This window comes from Manis pentadactyla, chromosome 3 (genome assembly GCF_030020395.1).
Source record: "Manis pentadactyla isolate mManPen7 chromosome 3, mManPen7.hap1, whole genome shotgun sequence".
NCBI classification, from domain to species: domain Eukaryota; kingdom Metazoa; phylum Chordata; class Mammalia; order Pholidota; family Manidae; genus Manis; species Manis pentadactyla.
This window is the reverse complement of record NC_080021.1, coordinates 219,941,121-219,962,121: the sequence shown is the minus strand read 5'-3', so window position 1 is coordinate 219,962,121 and position 21,001 is coordinate 219,941,121. Positions and strand designations below refer to the sequence as shown.

Here is a 21,001-nt window from a genome sequence, read left to right as displayed (position 1 = left end):
CAGAAGGGACTGCGTGTGCACCGGCCTGGGAAGAGAGAGCGGGATATTTCCACGAATCACAAGTTCTGTGTATTTGGAACGTATGCAGCAGGGACCCTCGATGGAGGGGGAGCTGGTGGAGCTGGTCCCAGGAGACTTCCAGCTCCTGCCAAGGAGTGAGAACTGTTATTATTTTCCAGATGCTGAGGGATTCTTTTTAAAGTGCCTTGTGGACTCCTCCTGTTGGGTCCGTGCAATCGACCTCCAAATAACCGGGAGACGTGTGGATGCAAAAGCGAGAGCGTTTATTGGGTAGCCAGCATGCTGGGGTCTCACACTCGCAGGTGGAGACCCCAAAGTACAAGTTCGTTCTTCTTTTATACACAGGAATGGGATCGTGTGCAGAGTGGGCCGTATGCAGAACGGGCCGGGCACAGAGCAGGCCCAGGTAGGACCTGACCTTTACTGACTCTTGACTGCCGGGTGGGCGAGTTGTCTTCTTTCTATTTGCTGGGAGCATCTGGCCAGTTTTGGTAACTGTGTTGGTTAAATTTTTGTAACTCTTGTAACTTCCTCTTGATGTGACCTGTCTCTTACAAAATAAAGTCACTTATAAAATGGAGTTGTTTATGTCAAGACACTTTAGTCAGGATTCTTCATTCCCCCCTTGAGTTTTATTCTACTTTAAATCTTTGAAGTAACGGAATAGGGTCTTCCTTACTCTCGGGCCTGTACTAAGGTCTAAGGACCATGAGTTGGACGGTGGAGATCCGTTTCTGTACAAATTTGAGGAGGGCATTGATAAGGCAGGGGCCACATGTGAGAGCCAGTATCAGAAGTAAGAGGGGACCTGCTACTGCTGATAACAAAGTTGTTAGCCATGGGGACCAACTGAAAAGGCGTCTTGGACCTGAAACAAAGCTTGTAGGGAGGAAAGAAAGTTTTTATCATTTTGCTTAGTTAACAGATCAGCTCGCAAATTGGAAAGGATCGGGGGAGGCCTGCCAAACAGGATTTCAAACGGGGTCATGCCCAACTATAGGGAGTGTTCCTGACCCTGAACAGAACGAAGGGGAGGAGAGTCACCCAGCCACTGCCAGTTTCTAGGGTTAATTTGGCTAATATCTCCTTAATGGTCCGATTCATCCTTTCTACTTGACCTGAGCTTTGGGGATGATATGCACAGTGTAGCTTCCAATTAGTCCCCAATATATGGCTCAGCCCTTGCGTTACCTGAGAGACGAAAGCTGGTCTGTTGTCTGACCCAATAAAAGCGGGAAGGCCATACCTTGGAATAATGTCTTCCGGGAATTTCTTGGCAACTACTACAGCAGCTTCTCTTTTGGTTGGAAAGGCTTTTACCCATCGGGAAAAGGTATCTGCCTAGTTCAGCAAAGCCAGGAATCCAGAGGCGGCAGAACCCCGCTGTCCCCAGGAACTCCCTGACAGCCCGTCTACAGTCTGGCCTTGGTAGCTGGAAAATAGTCTCTTTTCTGGCCTGGGATAGCCACCGGCGTCCCCCCTTGAGTTTGTATCCCAAGTAGGTGACGTCTTCTAAACAGAGTTGAGCTCTTTTAGCAGACGCTCGGTACCCTTGTTTTCCCAGTGTCATAAGTAAATCTTTAGTGGCTGCCTGACATTCTGTTTCTGTCCGGGCAGCTATGAGTAAATCATCTCCATATTGGAGCAGGCTCACCTCTGGGTGGAAACGCCGGTACTCGCAGGTGGAGACCCCAGCATGCTGGCTGCCCAATAAACGCTCTTGCTTTTGCATCCACGTGTCTCCTGGTTATTTGGAGGTCGGTTGCACGGACCCAACATTCCTTCCTCCCAGACTACATTTCCGTGGAAGGTTCTTTCTCATGCATGCGATTCCACAGGCATCTTGTTTCAGTGATCTGTCACTGTGCAACATACACCCCAAAATTTAGCAGCTTAGTAAGTGGACGGTTCCATGGGTCTGGAATTCAGGAGTAGCTCAGCTCTGGGGGCCTGGCACGGAGTCTCTATGACACTGCTGTCAAATGTCAGCCGGGCTCGAGGTCACTGAATACTTAACTGGGTTTGGGGCATTCACATGCTGGCTACGGGCAGGAGGCCTTGTTTCCTGGCCATGCTGACCTGGTCCAGCGCTGCTGAGCATCGTCCCTACACGGCAGCTGGCTTCCCCAGAGCAGAGGAGGTGGGAGCAGCCTGGCCCCAGCAGTCACACACCGGCACTCGCGGGGGCCTGGCCACCACTCACCCTTGGGGATGAGTCGAGCCTCCACAGGGAGGCTACACGGGCTTATACCACAGCAGCAGACACCCAGGTGAGGCCCAGCAAAAGCTTCCAGCGGCAACGCCAAACACTGGGACACACTTCCTTAGCAGACTGTCATGGACCCCTGCGGACGGACTGTTCCTCCATGCCTTACCGACGGACAGCCTGCCACGAAGATGATGAGCCACCCCTAAAAGTCACAGGCCAAGCAGGGGGACCAGGACTGGAGCCTGTGCATCGGAGTCCAGGGCTCAGCCTTGAGCACCTGCTCACGCCGCCCGCCCACCCTGTCAGTGCCCGTCACTGCCAGTGGCCGCGCGCCGCCCGCCTGCGCATGGGGAGGCCCCGTGAACACTCCCGCTCTCCCCCCCTCACCTCCCCACCCCGCCCTTCCCCATCCCCATCCAGACCCCACGCTGGTCCTGCAGGAGCTTTTCGAGGAAGAGCTCAGGGTCCTGCGAGGTCTTGGTCCAGGCCGAGCTCCAGCCAGCCTCAGGGAGGCAGAGGGGACCGTGGACTCGGCAGCCTCAAGAGCCGCGGGACAGTGGCCCGACCCTAGAGCTGCCTCCCAATCTGGGGAGCATTTGCAGGGTCACACAGGGTCCTATGCTCTGTCAGCCAGCACTGGGCCAGGCCCTGCTGTGTGCATGTCTGCGCACGCTTGGGTGGCATGCCTGCCCGGCTCTGTGCTGGCGTGAGGGACCCAGCAGTGGCAGGGATGGGAGGGATGAGCAGGCTCGGCCTGGCTGCAGAGAGCCCAGGGTCCAGCGGGGAGCCTAGCAGGAAGGGGTCCGAGTGACCCGTCAAGTGGGGAGGGCCTCAGTGAGAGGGTTGTTTGAGCTGAGACCCGCCCAAAAGCGGGTTTGGGGTTAGGGGGTGGAATTCCTGGCAGAGGGAACAGCATTCGCAAAAGCTCTGAGGCAGAAAAGAACAGATGCACGCTGGGGACTGACAGAGAATGGGGTGCAGGTTGTGGGTGGGGTCACAGCAGGGGCTAAGCCCCCAGGGACGACTGTGTCCTAGAGTTCTCAGGGTTTGCCCTGCGGGGGTGTTGTCAAGGAAGGCAGCGCACTAAAAGCCTTTGACCCAGAAACGCCACCTGCAGGAGCTTAAGTTAATAATTAAGGCATGGAGCACAGATTTAGCCAGAAGGTCACTCACCCAGCCTTGTTTTGGAAAATGCTTGGAACATCCTAAATGCCTGTCAAGAGGCAACCAGTTACATAATGAGGGTCTGTTTGGGAAACAGAATATGTGCAGCCCCGAAGATGAAGCCATAGCCCTGGGCTCTCAAACCTGAGTTTGGGCCCCTCTAAGGAGGGGCACTTTCCCCAGGGCCCTGGAGGGCTGATCTGAGACCCACAGCATGCCAGGGCCCTGCGCTGATGCCCCTCAGAAAGTCCAAGATGTTGGGGGAGAAGCAAGTCCTTCTGATGCCAGCGGGAAGCTTATTTTTATTCTGATGGGTAGACAATTTCTTCCACATATCATCCAAATGAAAACATATCTACAACTTCACTTGTGGTCTCAAGAGTATGACTGAGGACTCCAGCCCTGTTGAGAAAAGTAGGGGAACCGTGACACCGCTTATGTGACCTGCACACATGCAGCAAGCACATGAGTGGACACTGTGGGTTGGGGGTGATGGTGTGTTTCCGTGTAATAAAAGTTCTAAAATTTGAAAGCTGTTCACCCAGATGCTACATAACAACTGTTGAATGTTGAGGTCTCAGGTTACTTTATTCTTGCTTCCCTGTATTTTTAGTTGAGATGAATTTCATGTAACATAAAATTAACCATTTTAAACTGGTTGACTAAGTTGCGCTTTGCACATTTGCAATGCTTCATGACCAGCACCTCTATGGAGTCCCAGAGCATTTCTGTCACCTCAGGAGACCACATACCTTGCAAGCAGTCATGCCCCACCCCCTCCCATCCAGCTGCAGGCATCCACTGATCTGCCTTCTGTCTCTGGCAGTGTCTGTTCTGGACGATTTATACGGGTGGTATCACACACTAGGTGACCTTCTGCATCAGGTCCCTTCGCATGGCCCAATGTCCTCGAGGTCCTTCTATGGAGTGGTGTGTCAGTATTCTCTTCCTTTCCATGATTGAATAATATTCCATCAAATGGACTTGCGGAACATCACAGACTGTGGTTCAGAGAACAGGTGTGTATTTTGCACAGTTCTGGAAGCCAGAAGTCCAAGACCAGTGTCAGCAAACAGTGACAACTCTCCTCCTGGCTTGTGGACGGCCACCTGTGTCCTTCCATGTGGGGACAGGGAGGAGGGAGAAGGGGAGAGAGGCAGCTCTGCTCTGTTCTCATAATGATGCTGACCCCATCCCGGCCCACACTTGTGACCTCGGCCAGCCTGAATCAAGGCCCCACTTCCCTACACCCCACGCTGGGGGTTCAGCTCCAACCTATGCTTTGGGGGTGCCACGTCAGTCCACAGGAAGGCTGATTCCCACTTTTTACTTTACAAATAGCAAGGGCAGGTACAATCAGCTAAAAATGAAATAAACACAGTAGGGCTGACAAGTACACTCCCCTTAACACGTCTTGCAAAATAACCGCTTTTCAAAAAGACACAAGGAAGCTTGCCTAACTGTCCCCACAAGACACCAAAATAATCACTGGAAACAGTTATGGGCGTGGCTATTCTTTGGCCAGTTTGTCTCAGTGAGCCGTTTTCTTCCCAGTTGCTGAACACCCTCCCTGCAGTGCAGCAGGTCTGGAGGCTGGGGCTGCACCTGCCCTGGGGCAGAGCAGGACATGAGCCTCCGCAGCCCCTGCCCACCCTGCCCCTGAAGAGGTGGCCCTGGGGCCCTAAGCGCCTGCAGGCCCCCTTCCCTCCCCCAGAAGCCCCACCCATACTGAGGAAGGGCCCCGGCCCCAGCAGCCCCAGGCAGGCCCCCAGGCTCCGGAGGCTCTCTCCCAGCCAGGTGAGCTTCTCCACTGCGCGTCACCAGGTCTGTGCACCTGTCCACAGGGTTCTGCTGCCCTCCGCTAGACTCCAAGTACAAACCCCTCATCCAGGCCCCCCAGCAGTCTGCTCCCCATGTCAGCCTCCACCTGCCACTGCCTCAGAGCTGGGACCTCCCTTCCTCCCCAGTCCCCCATACCCATCCTTTGGGTCTCAATGCAGACATCACTTTCCCTAGGTCTGACCTGGCCCTGACGGCGCACCCACATGCACTGGGCTCCCCAGTCTCCACACATCCCAGAACACCTGTCTGAAGGACACTGCATGGCCCCTGACCTCAGTCCAAAGGTCACAGGGGTCTGGGGCAGTGGGATGGGCTATGTCTAGAAGGGCAGTCTGCCGGGGTTGGGGGACTAAGTCTCCATTTCTCCATTTTTCCTGTGACATACTTGTACCCAAAACTGAGGGGTACCAGACCCGAGTTTTAGTTGAACATGTGGCTACCCAGAGAAAGACTACATTTCCCAGCCTTCTTTGCAGCGGACAAGGTCTCGTGACTAAATTCTGGCCAATGGGATGTGAGCAGACCTAGTATACATTTCCGGTCCTGTATTTCAAGGGAAAGCCTGGCTCTTCATCTCTCCTTTGCTCTTCCTCCCTGCTGGAATGCGGGCATGATGGCTGGAGCTGGAGCAGCAATTTTGGACTGCACGATGGAAACCACGTCTTGAGGATGCCAGCACAAGACAGAAGGAGTTTAAGTCTCTGACAATGTAGAGTCTCAGCACTTGGATTCTTGTACTGAGTGCTGCATGAAAGATAAATAAACTTCTCTCCTGATTAAGCCACTTTTGTTTTGGGGTCTCTTGAAACTTACTATATTTTCACTGATTCTTGGGCTTCTTCCAATGACGTAGCTGTTTGGTCTGTTTGGTTGGACAGCTTTCCCCCCAGATTCACATCCAGCTGGAATGTCAGGATGTGGCCTATTTGGAAGTAGGGTCTTTGAAGGTCATGTGAGGACACAAAGGCAGACAGGAGCATGGGGGGCAGTCATCGTATGACAACGGAGGTAGATATTGGAGTGATTGGTTCCAAGCGAAGGGGCAGCAAGGATGGCAAGCAGCATTGGGTGCTGGGGAGGCAAAGGAAGTGTCCTCCTCTGAGGCCTTTGGAAGGAGGGCAGCCCAACTAATGCCTTGATTTTGGACTTCGAGTTTCCAGAACTGTGTGAGAACCGATCCATTTTGTCTTAAGCCTCTCAGGCTGTGATATCTTGTTACAGCAGCTCTAGGAAGCCGATACAGTTTGCCACCTGGAAAATTACAGATTGAAGATACCCTCTTTGGGACCACGAACTATAGACCTTAATGACAGCTGCTGACTTTCTGGGTCACTTGAAGATGCTCTCGGTGGGGCCTGCTCTCTGATGAGACGACCAGAAGGAAGCTGCTGAAGCAGCCTGCGCCTCCTGCTCTGCCGCCATTGCTACTGGGCCTGTGCCATGCATGGCAACACCCAATATCGTGGAGGGGGTACAACGTGACAGGCTTTGCATCCTGAAGCTGAGGCGACCATGCATGCTGGGTGGGACTCGTCCCATGGGCAGTGAGCCCTGGCTCCTGGCAAACCGGCTCCATTAGACTTCTCAGGGCCCTGGGCTGCGCCTCACGAGCTCAGCGAGGTGCTGTTATTCCAAGCCGATCAGCTGATGGGCCACACCTTGGCCGCATGTTGCAGCTTCATCTGCAGTAAGTTGATGGTGTTTATTGTATTGCAAAAGCTGCCCCATGATGGGCTGGCAATCAAGACCTCAGAGGCCCTTCCATGCTCCCCACCACCCACAGACCCTGGTGCTGCTGAGCATTGGGATGGTCTTCTCCAAAGGTCACTTAAGCAGATTTCCTACTCCACTCCCTCCCATCCTCCTGGCCCATGCACCTTAGGCAGCTCTGTCACTGACTGTGGCTGGCCCCCAGAGAAGAGCATCTCCGTTTGGCCTCCTCCTTGGTAACGAGCAGAATGAGAGGGTGGGGATGGGGCCGTTTGGGATTCTACCCTGACCCTCCTGACCAGGTTCTTCTTCCTCCCCCAAGGGCACACTTCGGCCAGCCTGGGTGGTCCCAGAGAAGACCTAAAGGACACTCACTGAATTCTGCTTCAGCTGCCTGGACTCTCCCAGGGACCAACGTGGCCCTAGAGCCAAGGACAATGACTGCTTGGTTGAGGGCATTTGGTGCCCGACGGGGGGCATGGTCCAAAGTGTGGCATTTAGTGGGTCTTGGTAAGGCTTATAAAGATGCCTGATGAACCTAACCTGTGTCAGTCGGGGTCCCCTCAGGAGGCAGAGGCTGTGCGGCAGTTTGAACAGGGAACATTTATTCCAAGAATTACTGTGATGGAGGGTTGTTTAGACGAGGATTGGAAGAATAGACACAAAGAGCACCTGAGGGCTGAGGGCTGAGCTGGGGTCCCCTGTCTGCAGGCTGAGCTCTTGTTGGGAGGGTGCAGCTGTGGCTCATGGACAGCGGGGAGGTCACTGTGGTGCCAGCAGGATTGCCTGAAATCTGTCCTTTGGAACTTTATGGAAAATCCGTCTCCAGGGTGCTGGGGAGAGTTGCTTACATGGTGGGGTCTCACTGGAGGTCCTTGGCTACAAAACCCCCACAGTGCCTCATCTTTTCAACAAGTGTGCCCGAATGACTGGATATCCGCGTGCAAGAAGCCCCAACAAACAAAATCCCCAAAACCCAAATCCTCCCGTGGCCCATACCTGACACCATATGCAAAGATTAGGTCCAACTGAATCATTGCCCTAATGTAAAACCTAACACAACAGTCCCCCTTACCAGCAGGGGTATGTCCACAGACCCCAGTGGACCCCCAAAACCAAGCCACCTCTAGGACCCAACCCTGTCCACACTGGTTTTCCTATCTGGCCACACCTCTGATACAGTTTAGTTACAAATAAGGCACACTGAGCACTCAATAATGACTAATAATCAAACAGAACAAGTACAACAATAAATAGTAGTAACAGTTACATAAGCTTGGCCTCTAAATATCTTTTGTTGTTGTTATCATTTATCTACAACTACATGAGCGACATTATGGTTACTAGACTCCCCCCCGACATACCCCATTACAGTCACTGTCCATCAGTGTAGTCAGATGCTGTAGAATCACTACTTGTCTTCTCTGTGTTGTACAGCCCTCCCTGTGCGCCCTACATTATGTCTGCTAATTGTAATGCCGCTTTTCCCCCCTTATCCCTCCCCTCCCACCCATCCTCCCCAGTCCCTTTCCCTTTGGTAACTGTTAGTCCATTCTTGGGTTCTGTGTCTGCTGCTGTTTTGTTCCTTCAGTTTTTTATTTGTTCTTATACTCCACGGATGAGTGAAATCATTTGGTACTTGTTTTTCTCCACCTGGCTTATTTCACTGAGCATAATATCCTCTAGCTCCATCCATGTTGTTGCAAATGGTAGGATTTGTTTTCTTCTTATGGCTGAATAGTATTCCATTGTATATATGTACCACCTCTTCTTTATCCATTCATCTACTGATGGACACTCAGGTTGCTTCCATTTCTTGGCTATTGTAAATAGTGCTGCAATAAACATAGGGGTGCATCTGTCTTTTTCAAACTGGGCTGCTGCATTCTTAGGTTAAATTCCTAGAAGTAGAATTCCTGGGTCAAATGGTATTTCTATTTTGAGCATTTTGAGGAACCTCCATACTGCTTTCCACAATGGGTGAACTAATTTACATTCCCACCAGCAGTGTAGGAGGGTTCCCCTTTCTCCACAACCTCACCAACATTTGTTGTTGTTTGTCTTTTGGATGGTGGCCATCCTTACTGGTGTGAGGTGATATCTCATTGTGGCTTTAATTTGCATTTCTCTGATGACTAGCGATGTGGAGCATCTTTTCATGTGCCTGTTGGCCATCTGAATTTCTTCTTTGGAGAAGTGTCTGTTCAGCTCCTCTGCCCATTTTTTAATTGGATTATTTGCTTTTTGTTTATTGAGGTACATGAGCTCTTTATATATTTTGGATGTCAACCCTTTATCGGGTTTGTCATTTATGAATATATTCTCCCATACTGTAGGATGTCTTTTTGTTCTATTGATGGTGTCCTTTGCTGTACAGAAGCTTTCAGCTTGATATAGTCTCACTTGTTCATTTTTGCTTTTGTTTCCCTTGCCCAAGGGGATATGTTCATGAAGAAGTTGCTCATGTTTATGTCCAAGAGATTTTTGCCTATGTTTTTTTCTAAGAGTTTTATGGTTTCATGACTTACATTCAGGTCTTTGATCCATTTCAAAGTTAGTTTTGTGTGTGGGTTTAGACAATGATCCAGTTTCATTCTCTTACATGTAGCTGTCCAGTTTTGCCAACACCAGCTGTGGAAGAGGCTGTCATTTCCCCATTGTATGCCCATGGCTCCTTTATTGTATATTAATTGACCGTATATGTTTGGATTAATATCTGGAGTCTCTATTCTGTTCCACTGGTCTGTGGCTCTGTTCTTGTGCCAGTACCAAATTGTCTTGATTACTGTGGCTTTGTAGTAGAGCTTGAAGTTGGAAAGCAAGATCCCCCCTTCTTTATTCTTCCTTCTCAGGATTGCTTTGGTTATTCGGGGTCTTTTGTGGTTCCATATGAATTTTAGAACTATTTCTTCTAGTTCGTTGAAGAATGCTGTTGGTATTTTAATAGGGATTGCATTGAATCTGTAGATTGCTTTAGGCAGGATGGCCATTTTGACGATATTAATTCTTCCTAGCCAAGAGCATGGGATGAGTTTCCATTTGTCAGTGTCCTCTTTAATTTCTCTTAGGTCAGAGTGTCTTGTAGTTTTCAGGGTATAGGTCTTTCACTTCCTTAGTTAGGTTTATTCCTAGGTATTTTATTCTTTTTGATGCAATTGTGAATGGAATTGTTTTCCTGATTTCTCTTTCTGCTAGCTCATCGTTAGTGTATAGGAAAGCAACAGATTTCTGTGCATTAATTTTGTATCCTGCAACTTTGCTGAATTCCGATATTAGTTCCAATAGTTTTGGAGTGTAGTCTTTAGGGTTTTTTATGTACAATATCATGTCATCTGCAAATAGTGACAGTTTGACTTCTTCTTTACCAATCTGGATGTCTTGCATTTCTTTGTTTTGTCTGATTGCTGTGGCTAGGACCTCCAGTACTATGTTGAATAGAAGTGGGGAGAGTGGGCATCCCTGTCTTGTTTCTGATCTTACGTGAAAAGCTTTCAGCTTCTCGCTGTTAAGTATGATGTTGGCTGTGGGTTTGTCATATATGGCCTTTATTATGTTGAGGTACTTGCCCTCTATACCCATTTTGTTGAGAGTTTTTATCATGAATGGGTGTTGAATTTTGTCAAATGCTTTTTCAGCATCTATGGAGATGATCATGTGGTTTTTGTCCTTCTTTTTGTTGATGTGGTGAATGATGTTGATGGATTTTCGAATGTACCATCCTTGCATCCCTGAGATGAATCCCACTTGGTCATGGTGTATGATCCTCTTGATGTATTTTTCAATTTGCTTTGCTAATATTTTGTTGAGTATTTTTGCATCTATGTTCATCAGGGATATTGGTCTGTAATTCTCTATTTTGGTGGGGTCTTTGCCTGGTTTTGGTATTAGGGTGATGCTGGCCTCACAGAATGAGTTTGGAAGTATTCCCTCCTCTTCTGTTTTTTGGAAAACTTTAAGGAGAATGGATATTATGTCTTCTCTATATGTCTGGTAAAATTCAGCACTGAATCCATCTGGCCCAGCGTTTTTGTTCTTGGGTAGTTTTTTGATTACCGATTCAATTTCGTTGCTGGTAATTGGTGTGTTTAGATTTTCTGTTTCTTCCATGGTCAGTCTTGGAAGGCTGTATTTTTCTAGGAAGTCCGTTTCTTCTAGGTTATCCAGCTTGTTAGCAGATAGATTTTCATTGGCCTCTAAATATCGTTGTGCCACAGTCACCCTTGTGAGGAGTGCTGAGGCAGAAATGCATCCACCAGGAGATGGAGTTGTGGGGGGCTAGGGAAGCTGCGACGCAGCCTGAGGCTGCTACTGACCTTCTGACTGGGTCAGGGGAGGGCCGTCTGCCTCCGCCCAGGCTGACTTAGGGAAACCAAAAGGCAGGGAGAAATGGGAAGTGCCAAGAAGGGAACTACTGGATTATAGACTTGTAGAACACACAGAAGAAAATCTTTGTGGCCCTGATTTGGGCAAAGATTTCTTAGATATGAGACATGACATGTACAAACCAGAAAATAAAAAAACGAGTTAACTGGACCTCATTGAAATTATGAATTTGTGCTCTTTGAAAGTCACTTAAGAAAATGAAAGACAAGCAACAGACTGGGAGAAAATATTTACATATCACATAATAGATAATGTACTGGTATCCAGAAGACAGAACTCTCAAAACTCAGTGACAATACCAAATATAATACCAACAAAGAAATGGGCAAAAAAACTTGACACTTAGCTGGCACAGATATACAGGTCGCCACGGAGCACGTGACAACATGATCAACATCACCAGCACTTGGGGACATGCACCCGGCAAACACAGGGAGACCCCACCGCACGGCCACCCGCTGGACTGGCTGAAATTGAGAGACTGACCATACCAAGTGCGGACGAGAAGGCGGCGCAGCTGCGAGGCGTGCGCCCTGTACGGGTTGCGCCTGGAAAGCTGCCGGCAGGTGCCCCGGAAGTCAGATGTCCCTGACCATCAGTCTCAGCGAGCCCTCCTCGTGTTCAGCCGAGGGAAAGGAAAACTGAGCTTCGCGCGAAAACCTGAATGCGAAAGTTTAATCACGCCCAGCCAGGGTCCACCCAAGCGTCCCCCAGCGGAGGACGCTGAAGGACCCTCTCGCCGAGGAGGGACGCGCTCCGGGCGCCGGCGGCGCTCTCGGGGCTGCTCTGCACCCTGGAACTGGCGGCGGCTGTGCCCACGCGTCGCCCCCGCAGAAGAGCCCGGTGAAGGAGGGGCATTTTACTGCACCCTCGCCGAAGGGCGGACAGGCAAACGCCTGCAGGCCGGTGGGTGTGGGCGCCGACCCGGGGCGGAACGCTGCCCCGCGCCGGCCGCGCCCGCCCTCCCCGCGGGGCCCCTGCCGGCCGCGGGTGACCGCGGGTGACCTCCGGGGGCGCGCGGGCGGGGGCGGGGCCTCGGCCCCTGCCCCCGCAGCGCCCCTCCCTTCCCTCTCCCCCCACTTCCTCTCCCCCGGCTCCCGGCCCCTGCTCCGCCGCCTGTCGGCGGAGCGCGCGCCCCCGCGTGGACGCGGACGCGGGCGCGGGCGGAGAGGAGGAGCGGCCGCCGTTGCGGGCCGGCCCGCGGGGCTGAGGCCGAGCCGAGCCGGGCCCGCGCACCGGCCGGGCGCCCACCATGCGGCGGCTGCGGCGCCTGGCGCACCTGGTGCTCTTCTGTCCCTGCTCCAAGGGTCTGCAGGTAGGCGCCCCCCAGCCCGCCCGCCCTCCGGCCCGGAACGCGGCGGGGCGCGCGGCCTGCAGCCTGCGGGCGGGGCAGGAGCGGAGGTTCCCGAGCGCGGGGATGCGTGGGCCCGGGGAGGCCGCGGGGATGACAGGGGGCCGGGCTGGCGGGTGGCGCTGATGGGGCGGCACCCCTGCCCCCGGGGCCCGGGAGTCACACCAGGCGGTTCCTCCTGCCTCTGACTAAAAGATAAGGTTTGTTTTTCTGTTTGGAGAATTTAGGACACATTAAAACGCCATAAGGAGGACGTAGCTTCCGCCTGGGTCATCCCCTAGCAGGTCCAAGCTTAGATGTGTGAGCCGACCCCACCTTGACCTTGGACAGACGGTGTCCCCGCCAGGGGCCTGCTGTCTGTAGGGGGCCAGGCTGCTTTGGGTGTCAAGCTGAAGGACCCGTCGCCTCTGCTTTGGGGAGGTGGGAGCCAGGCTTGCATCAGAGTGTCCATCCGAGCCCACCCTGGGACCGCAGTGCCCTGCATGCAGCCTGGTCAGAGCCATCCACACCTCCCTGGTCTCCCCAGGGCGGTCCTCCATCCAGGACAGGAGACTGCGTGCCAGGGCCGTACCCTTGGCCCAGGGCCTGGCTGGCCTCAGTTCCCCTCCAGGGAGAAGGGTGGGGATGGGAGCTGGGAAACTCATGGGCTGCACGTCTGTGTTATCTGGGCCCTCCGGGTGCGTGGTGGTCTTGGCAGCCCGAGGTGGGAGGTGGGCGCGCACTGGCCTGCCCGGCAGCGAGCGCCTCGACCAGGCTGCTGCGGCAGAGGCCCAGAGCCATTTCTAGCCTCTGAGCTCTGCGGGAAAGGTGGATGGGTGGGAGAGGCGCTCTGCGGTTTCCTGGGGGCTTGAGTCCTGTCGCCCCTTAGTGTCACACACACTCTGAGCCTCAGTTTCTCTGCCTGTGAAACACCCTCCTGGGTTAGTGGGTTGGAGCCCCTGGTGTGGGTGGGGTGCCAGCCTGTGGGGCACCAATTGTTATGTTGTTACTGTCGCCTGAGTGACCCCCACCAGTAGCTGGGCAGGGTGGGAGACAGGACTCACCAGGGGTCAGGGCAGGGAAGGGGTGGGGCCTGAGGCTGCTCCTAAGATCAGACCTGGGGGTCCGTCAGAGCTAGCCAGCTGGGGATGGTGTACCGGGAGAGGGCCACCGCACAAAGGAGGGGGTCTGGCTGGGGCATGGCAGTGTCTGGGGTGGGCCCAACAGGCAGCCTTCGGGCCCTGGGTCTATGTCCAGGTCAGCCCCCAGGTCCCGTGCTGGCCACAGCCTGCTCTCCTCCTGGCTGACCCCCCCCCCCAGCACTGACCTTCAGGCCTTCCGGGGGCTGGAAGCCCACCCAAAGTCCCTGTTCACTGCCACCTTCTGGGGCTTTGTTCACTGCCAGCTGTAGTCCCTGAGCCTTGTCCTGCCAAACACCCCCTAGGCCCACCCACTGTTTCTGTCCTTTCCTGTTTTCCGTTTTGAACAAATGTGACGGAAACAGATGTGGTGGCAGGGACAGGAGGGCCTGAGGCCCAGCCCCATGCTCTGCCCCGGGGCCACCCCAGACCTGTTGCCCTTCAGGGACCCCTGAGGCTCTGAGCCCAGCCTTGGTGCTCTCGGGGGCCTCCTGCAGCAGCCCCTCCTGGTCAGCCCTGAGAACAGGTGCAGGGAAGCAGGAGGTGGAACCATAAAAATGACCGAAGCTGCCCGGCTGGGCCTGGAGGCTTGGTGGGGAGCTGTGGCCCACTTACTGTGGGGGGGGCAGCCCCCTGCCCCAGCTGGTGCGGCGGGCGGCCTGCTCTGGCATTTGTTCCTTCTCTGGGGGCAGGTCAGCCCCAAGCCCGCCTGCTGTCCTGGCCCCTAGAGCCTGGCCCTTTCCTGTGGGGCTCAGTCCCTGCACAGGGCAGCTCCTGGGAGCCCCCTCTCCTCAGCTCCTGGACGTTAGCCCAAGAGATGTGTGATTTGCCAGGGCAGGGGTTGGGGAAGGGGGTAGTGGGAGGCAGCACCCCCAGTCCATCTGCTGCAGTCATCTGGGACCCTCACGCCCAGTGATACCACCTGCCAGCTGGGGGGACTCGGTAGAGGGCCTGAGCCTTCCATAGAAGCAGCTCCTGGGCCACCCCAGCCATCTGGGGCAGAGCCTCTGGCAGCAGGGCCGCGGGCTGCATGTCTTGTTTATTCTTTATTGTAAAATACACGTGACATAGGCTTGCCATCTTAGCCATTCCTAAGTGCACAGTTCAGAGGCATCAGGCACACATTGTCTCCAGAACCTTCCATCTTCCCAAGCTGAGACTTTCCCCCTTGAACACTCACTCCCCGCCCTCCCCAGCCCTGGGCCCCTGCCCTCTGTGCGTCTCTGTGGATCTGACCCTCCAGGGGCCTCCTGGGAGTGGAGTCCCACAGGGTCTGTCCTTCCGTGTCGGGCTCGTCTCATGGAGCACAGTGTCCCCCAGGTCCCTGCGTGCTGTGGCGCACGTCAGGATTCCCTCCTTTTGAGGGCTCAGTGACACGGTGTGCATGGCCCAGTTCGGTTCCCGGTCGCCTGCCTACGGACGCTCGGGCAGTGTCCGCCCTCCGGCTGTTGGGAATAAGTCTGCTGTGAGTTGGGTGTCTGAGGCCGCATCTTTTAAAGGCTTCCTGGGTGACTGCCGCCAGGGCCCTGCCCCCTGCACCAGCAGCCTCCAAGCCGCATCCCCCCTGCTGGTCCTGGTCCAGCCAGAACTTTCCACCAGCCAGAGGACAATGTGCTCGTGTGGTGATTCTCCAGCCTGACCTTGTGCGGAGGTTAAATGTTACTATGAAATGAAGGCAAGACAGGAGGGAAATAAAAAATATCCTTATTCCACAGTAAATAGTTATGGACCCCGTATCCCCTGTCGTATTGAATTTTGTTTTCACCAGGTTTGGGAGCCACCAGGCAGCACCCCCACCCGAGTGGGTGCCCCGAGTGTGGGGAAAGACTGCAGCCCAGCCCCGGGCAGTGGGCTGGCCTGGAAGCTGGGATGGGGCAGGAGGGCTGGGGTCTGAAATGTGGTGCTTCATGTGCCTCCTCCCCCGACCAGGGCCGGCTCCCAGGCCTCAGGGTCAAGTACGTCTTCCTGGTCTGGTTGATCATCTTTGCGGGCAGCTGGATGGCATATGTGCACTACTCGACGTATGTGGAGCTCTGCCGGGGGCACGTCTGCCAGGTGGTCATCGTAAGTGTTGCCTCGGGCTGGCCTTGTGCTCCATGGGCAGCAGGGCTCTGAGCCCCTGCCCTGGGCTGGCACACGGGCTCATCGTGGATTTTAAGGTGGATCTGACTGTGCTATGTAGAGCTGTGTCTGGCCAGATGTCGAGGAGAAGGGGTGGCAGGGAGGAAGGGAGAGAGCATGTGGGGGCCGCTGCAGTGCCCAGCAGAGCATGGTGGGTGGGCCGTTGGGGTTGAACACACGGGATGGCCTCCAGGTGTTTGGGAGGCACAATGTTTTAGCTGGGGACTGGGGCGGGCAGGTGCTGGTGGCCTTGAGGTCATCTCAGGGGCCTAGCAGAGAAGGCCTGGTCCTCACAGCCTCCTGCTGGGGAGAGCGCCGAAGGTGGCACCTGGAAAGGACATTGTGCACATGCCTGTCGGCATGTGGGGGCGCAGGTGTGCTGTGTGCATGCGCTTGTGCTTGGTTCACACGTGAGGGTGTGGTGTGACACACCTGCATGCTCGTGTGTGTGTGTGCGCGCACGCGGGGATGCGTGTGTGCACATGTTGTTGGCTTGCTGCTTCTGCTGACTCCCTGTGGCTGCCTGGAGAGGTCATGCCGGGCCAAAGGGGTCCTTGGCAAACCCCAGACTCGTAAAGACCCCACCCTGCCACCCTGCCTGGCCCTCCTGACCAGGGTCCTGAGACCTCCTCTTGCGGACGGGCCTGGAGGACCTAACCTAGAAGAGCAGGAACTCCTAGGGTTTCCAAGGGGCAGCTGTGGTTTAGAGACGCGAGGAGACCCTCCAGGCTTCAATCCTGTCTCCATTTGCCCGAACCGGCAGGCAGCATGGATTTTCCCCTCCTCCTGTGAGATGGGGGGTACCACTCTCCGGGGAACAGTGTGCACGGAAGCCAGCCTGGAAGGGCTCAGGGAGGCCTGCTTTGCCCAAGTTCCCACAGAGGCTGAATTTGGGAAAGTCCAGAGGTGGCCATGGGCAGGGGCATGGGGTCCAGGATGCAAAGATCCCATGTGACAGGACTTGCCAACGCTGGGTGGTGTCCAGTCCTTGGTGGTTGGCTCACACTCCTGTGGGGGGTCAGGCCAGCACCCGGCGCTGAGGACACAGCACCCATGCTTGTAGGGGGTCCCTTCAGGCCTCTGGTGTGTTCCTGGCTTGCTCATTCATTTCAGAAATGCTCCCCCGTGGCCTGCAGGGGGCAGGCCTGAGCTGGGTTCTGGACGTGGCCCTGCCTCACAGTCTGGGGGCTAGGGCAGGTGCACGAGGAGGGAGCCCGGGCAGGCTGGCCCAGCTCTGCCTGGACAGCAGTGGGGAGAGTCTGGGGAGGGCCAGGCTGGGCCAAGAGCCCTGGGAGCTGCGCTGCAGCAGGCGCCCTGCTGGAGTGATTGAGGGGGGAGTGTGAGGAGGCACTGGCCAGAGGGGCACGGTGAGAGGTCCAGAGCGTGGGCAGGCATTCCCCTGAGCACCCAGGTGCCGGCAGGAGCCTCGCAACGTGCGGAGGACCAAGAGGCCACTGGAGGAGCAGGGGACTGTGCCCCTCCCAGCAAGGGGAAGCTGTAGTCCCCGTTTGCCCAGGGTGGGAGGGTCTCCCTGGGCTGCTGGGAGCCTTCCCAGAGGTCACAGCTGAGCTCAGCTCTCCTGAGGCCTCTCCCTGGGGCCATAAGGACACCTCCTTTCTAGAGGAGCCCTGCCCACCGCATGGAGGCACTGGCCATCTCCAGAGGGATTCCACAGCTTGTCCAAGGCCACAGTGTGCCAAGGGCTTGCAGGCTGTTCCCACCACAACCCAGTCTGCGGTCGGGAAACGGGCTGGGATGGCAGGGCACTTGGCCTCAGCCCCTCCCACCGGGCGAGCAGCGTGGCGGCAGGCTGGGGACTGGCCGGGTGGGAGTGTGGTCCTAATGGAGCAGCCCGCCGCTGTGGCCCTTGGCGCGCAGGTCACCACAAAGGCCCTGCAGCTCTGTGGGGTTTGGGACCTTGTGGATAGCCCCCCATGAAACAGTGGGCCAGATGCGTGTGGTTGTTCCCCTCCTGTCTTGATGAATGGCTGTCATTTTCATGACGCTACAGCGCAGTGGCCCCCTTTCTGCTCAGCAGAGGAGTGCAGGCCTCTCCAGGGCCACCCCTCCACCCCGCCCTTGGGTGACTGCCATGCTCTGCACTGACTCCTTCTCCTTCCTCCCAGCCTGGCCCCACCACGGCCTGGGCTCCATGGCAACAGTGACGCACACACAGGAGTTCACCCCACGCGTTCCAGGTGCCACAGCTCCCTGATAGGCAGGGGCTCGACTCCACCTCTGGCTTCCCTCCTGTCCCGCTCAGGTCAGCCCTGACCCCTGCGATGCAGGGACCCTGCCTGGAGTCAGGGACCGGCCAGGAGGTGGCAGCTATTCTGGAGCCGACCTAATCACTGCTGGAAACTTCTCCTACTGCGTCTGGCTAATGAGGTGGCCCAGGGTGGGGCAGGACAGGAGTGACAGACCTCATACACCCCGTGCCCATGGCTGGAAGGCCTGGGAGCAGCCTCCCCGTGTTACAGGAGGTTGACCACGGCACTCAGCTGGTATGCCTCCTCCGGCAGCTGCAGGTGTGGCCTGCACCGAGGATAGCCAGCCACGGGGTGGGCTTCCACACCACCACTGGGGCGTCACTGGCCCTATTGCTCCTGCTTCAGGCCGCAGAGAAGGGCCAGGTGAAGACACAAAGCCAGGGTGAACCGGGCATCTGCTCAGAGGCAGTGGTGCTGATAAGCTCAGCAGCATTGCAGGACTGGGGGGGATAGGCTGGTGGAGGTAGCCATGGACTCTAGGAGGGGCTGGGGGCTTTCAGACACGGGGAGCAGAAGGCACCTGCCAGCTGGGTGTCTCAGGTGTGCCCTGAGGCTGCCTGGTCATCACCGGCTGCAGTGGTCTGGTCTGGGGGCCCCTCTGAGCAGTGTGGTCTAAGAACCAGGGCAACTGGCAGATGCTGATGGGAGCCTCAGCCTGCCCCCCCAAGGGGCACAACATGTGAAGGGTGGGGGAGGAGCCCCCAGCACCACTCCCCAGGCATCTTCCTCCTGTCCTCAGTGTGACCAGTACCGCAAGGGCATCATCTCCGGGTCCATCTGCCAGGACCTGTGCGGCCTGCACCAGGTGGAATGGGGGGCCTGCCTTTCCTCTGTCCCAGGCCAGCAGGTGAGCCCAGCATGCAGGCTGGGGGAGGGCCTGGAGCTGGGCGTGGAGGTGTAGTGGGGGGGACCATCTGCACAGAGGATCCTTGTGGCCCATCCAGGTGTATAGCGGTCTCTGGCAGGGCAAGGCGGTGACCATCAAGTGCGGCATCGAGGAGGGCCTGCAATCCCAGGCTGGCTCAGACACCGTCCCTGGGAGGGAGCTGGTGCTGTTTGACAAGCCTACGCGGGGCACCTCGATTAAGGAGTTCCGGGAGATGACCCTCAGCTTTCTCAAGGTCAGTTGTCTCTCTGGGTGGCTGTGTCACGTTCACATCCAGGGATGTGTGCCCAAGGCGGGAGGGAGGCTGAGTGGGGCCATACAGGCCAGCAGGCGTCTGGCTAGCTCCCCACCTCCAAGCAGACCTTCACTGCGCACCCACTAGGCAGGGAGGGCCCTGCCCCTGGTGGCATCTGTTGGAGCAGGGAGCTGCAGGTACAGGGGAGTGGGATGGGGGCACATGGAAAGATGGCCTTACCTGCTCTGCTCTGGCCCCCGTGCTGAGGTGCCCCCCCGAGGCTCCCGGACCCTGGAGGACACTTGGCCATGGGAAGCCACAGGAGACACGCTGGTGGGGGGAGTGGGGCTGGGTGTGGTCAGGCAGGGCATCCACAGGTGGCAGGGGGGCTTCCCATGCGCCTAGTCATCTCCACCCATGCAGTTGGAGGCTGGGCTCCCCCAAGCTGGTAGATGTGTGGGGTTCTTCCGTGCAGCCCGCCTAGCTGTGCCCACGGGCCTGAGGACAAGGCTGGCGTCCTGCCAACTTGGAACACAGCGAGGTTGAGCTCTCGCCGGCTCTCACCTGACATGGTTCCCTTCTCTTGGCTCCAAACATCAGGTGAACCTGGGAGACCTGCCCTCCCTGCCTGCTCTGGTTGGACAGGTCCTGCTCATGGCTGATGTCAACAAGGATGGTAGGGTGTCCCTGGCGGAGGCCAAGTCGGTGTGGGCCCTGCTGCAGCGCTCAGAGTTCCTGCTATTACTGTCTCTGCAGAAGGACCATGCCCCCAGGCTGCTGGGCTACTGCGGTGACCTGTATGTCACCGAGGCTGTCCCACACAGCTCCTGGCCCGGGGCCGCGCTGCCGCCCCTCCTGCGCCCACTGCTGCCCCCCGCCCTCCAGCAGTGGCTGGGGCCTGCGTGGCCCTGGCGGGCCAAGATCGCCTTGGGGCTGCTGGAGTTCGTGGAGGAGCTCTTCCACGGCTCCTACGGGAACTTTTACATGTGTGAGACCACGCTGGCCAACGTGGGCTACACTGCCAAGCACGACTTCAGGATGGCTGACCTGCAGCAGGTGGCGCCTGAGGCCACAGTGCGCCGCTTCCTGCGGGGCCGCCGCTGCGAGCACAGTGCCGACTGCACGTTCGGCCGCGACTGCCGGGCCCCCTGCGACAAGCTCCTGCGGCAGTGCAAGGGCGACCTCATCCAGCCAAATCTGGCCAAGGTGTGTGAGCTGCTGCGGGACTACCTGCTGCCCGGCGCCCCCGCCGACCTGCAGGAGGAGCTGGGCAGGCAGCTGCGTACCTGCACCACGCTGAGTGGGCGGGCCGACCAGGTGGAGGCCCACCACGCCCTGGTGCTGAGCCAGCTCAAGGCCCTGCTCTGGAAGAAGATCTCCCACACCCAGTACTCCTGACCCCAGCCCTGCAGGCTGCCCGTGCCTGGAGGCTCTTGCCTTTGGGTCCCTGTCCCTCTACCTTGCCACCCAATATGGGCTGGGGCTGCAGGGGCCTGGGGCCCAGGCCCCCCCAGCACTCCCAACAACTGGACCCTTCTCTGGAAAGAGGCAGCAAGGACCTGGGCCTCAACACCAAGGGCTGGCCAGGTGCCCACCCTGCCAAGCTGGGTTCTACTACTGAGGAATGTACGATGTAAATAAACAGCTTTTCCGTGAGTGCCAAGTGCCTTGCCCCAGCCCTGCCATCCACA

The 21,001-nt window shown here is 56.4% G+C and overlaps 1 protein-coding gene across 2 annotated transcripts; it reads left to right on the top strand.

Annotated features, from left to right (window-relative positions):
- The first annotated feature begins 12,444 nt into the window (after positions 1-12,444).
- On the top strand, positions 12,445-20,967 carry DIPK1B (divergent protein kinase domain 1B). Of its 2 annotated transcripts, XM_036901458.2 has the most exons (5): positions 12,446-12,644; positions 15,728-15,862; positions 18,929-19,036; positions 19,134-19,310; positions 19,911-20,967. In XM_036901458.2, exons 1-5 carry the CDS (start codon positions 12,582-12,584, stop codon positions 20,706-20,708), a joined length of 1,281 nt encoding a protein of 426 aa, XP_036757353.2. In that variant the 5' UTR covers positions 12,446-12,581; the 3' UTR covers positions 20,709-20,967. The 2 variants fall into 2 exon arrangements, with proteins under 2 accessions (XP_036757354.1, XP_036757353.2); XM_036901459.2 differs by lacking the exon at positions 15,728-15,862 and having other exon boundaries at positions 12,445-12,644.
- The last annotated feature ends 34 nt before the right edge of the window (positions 20,968-21,001 follow it).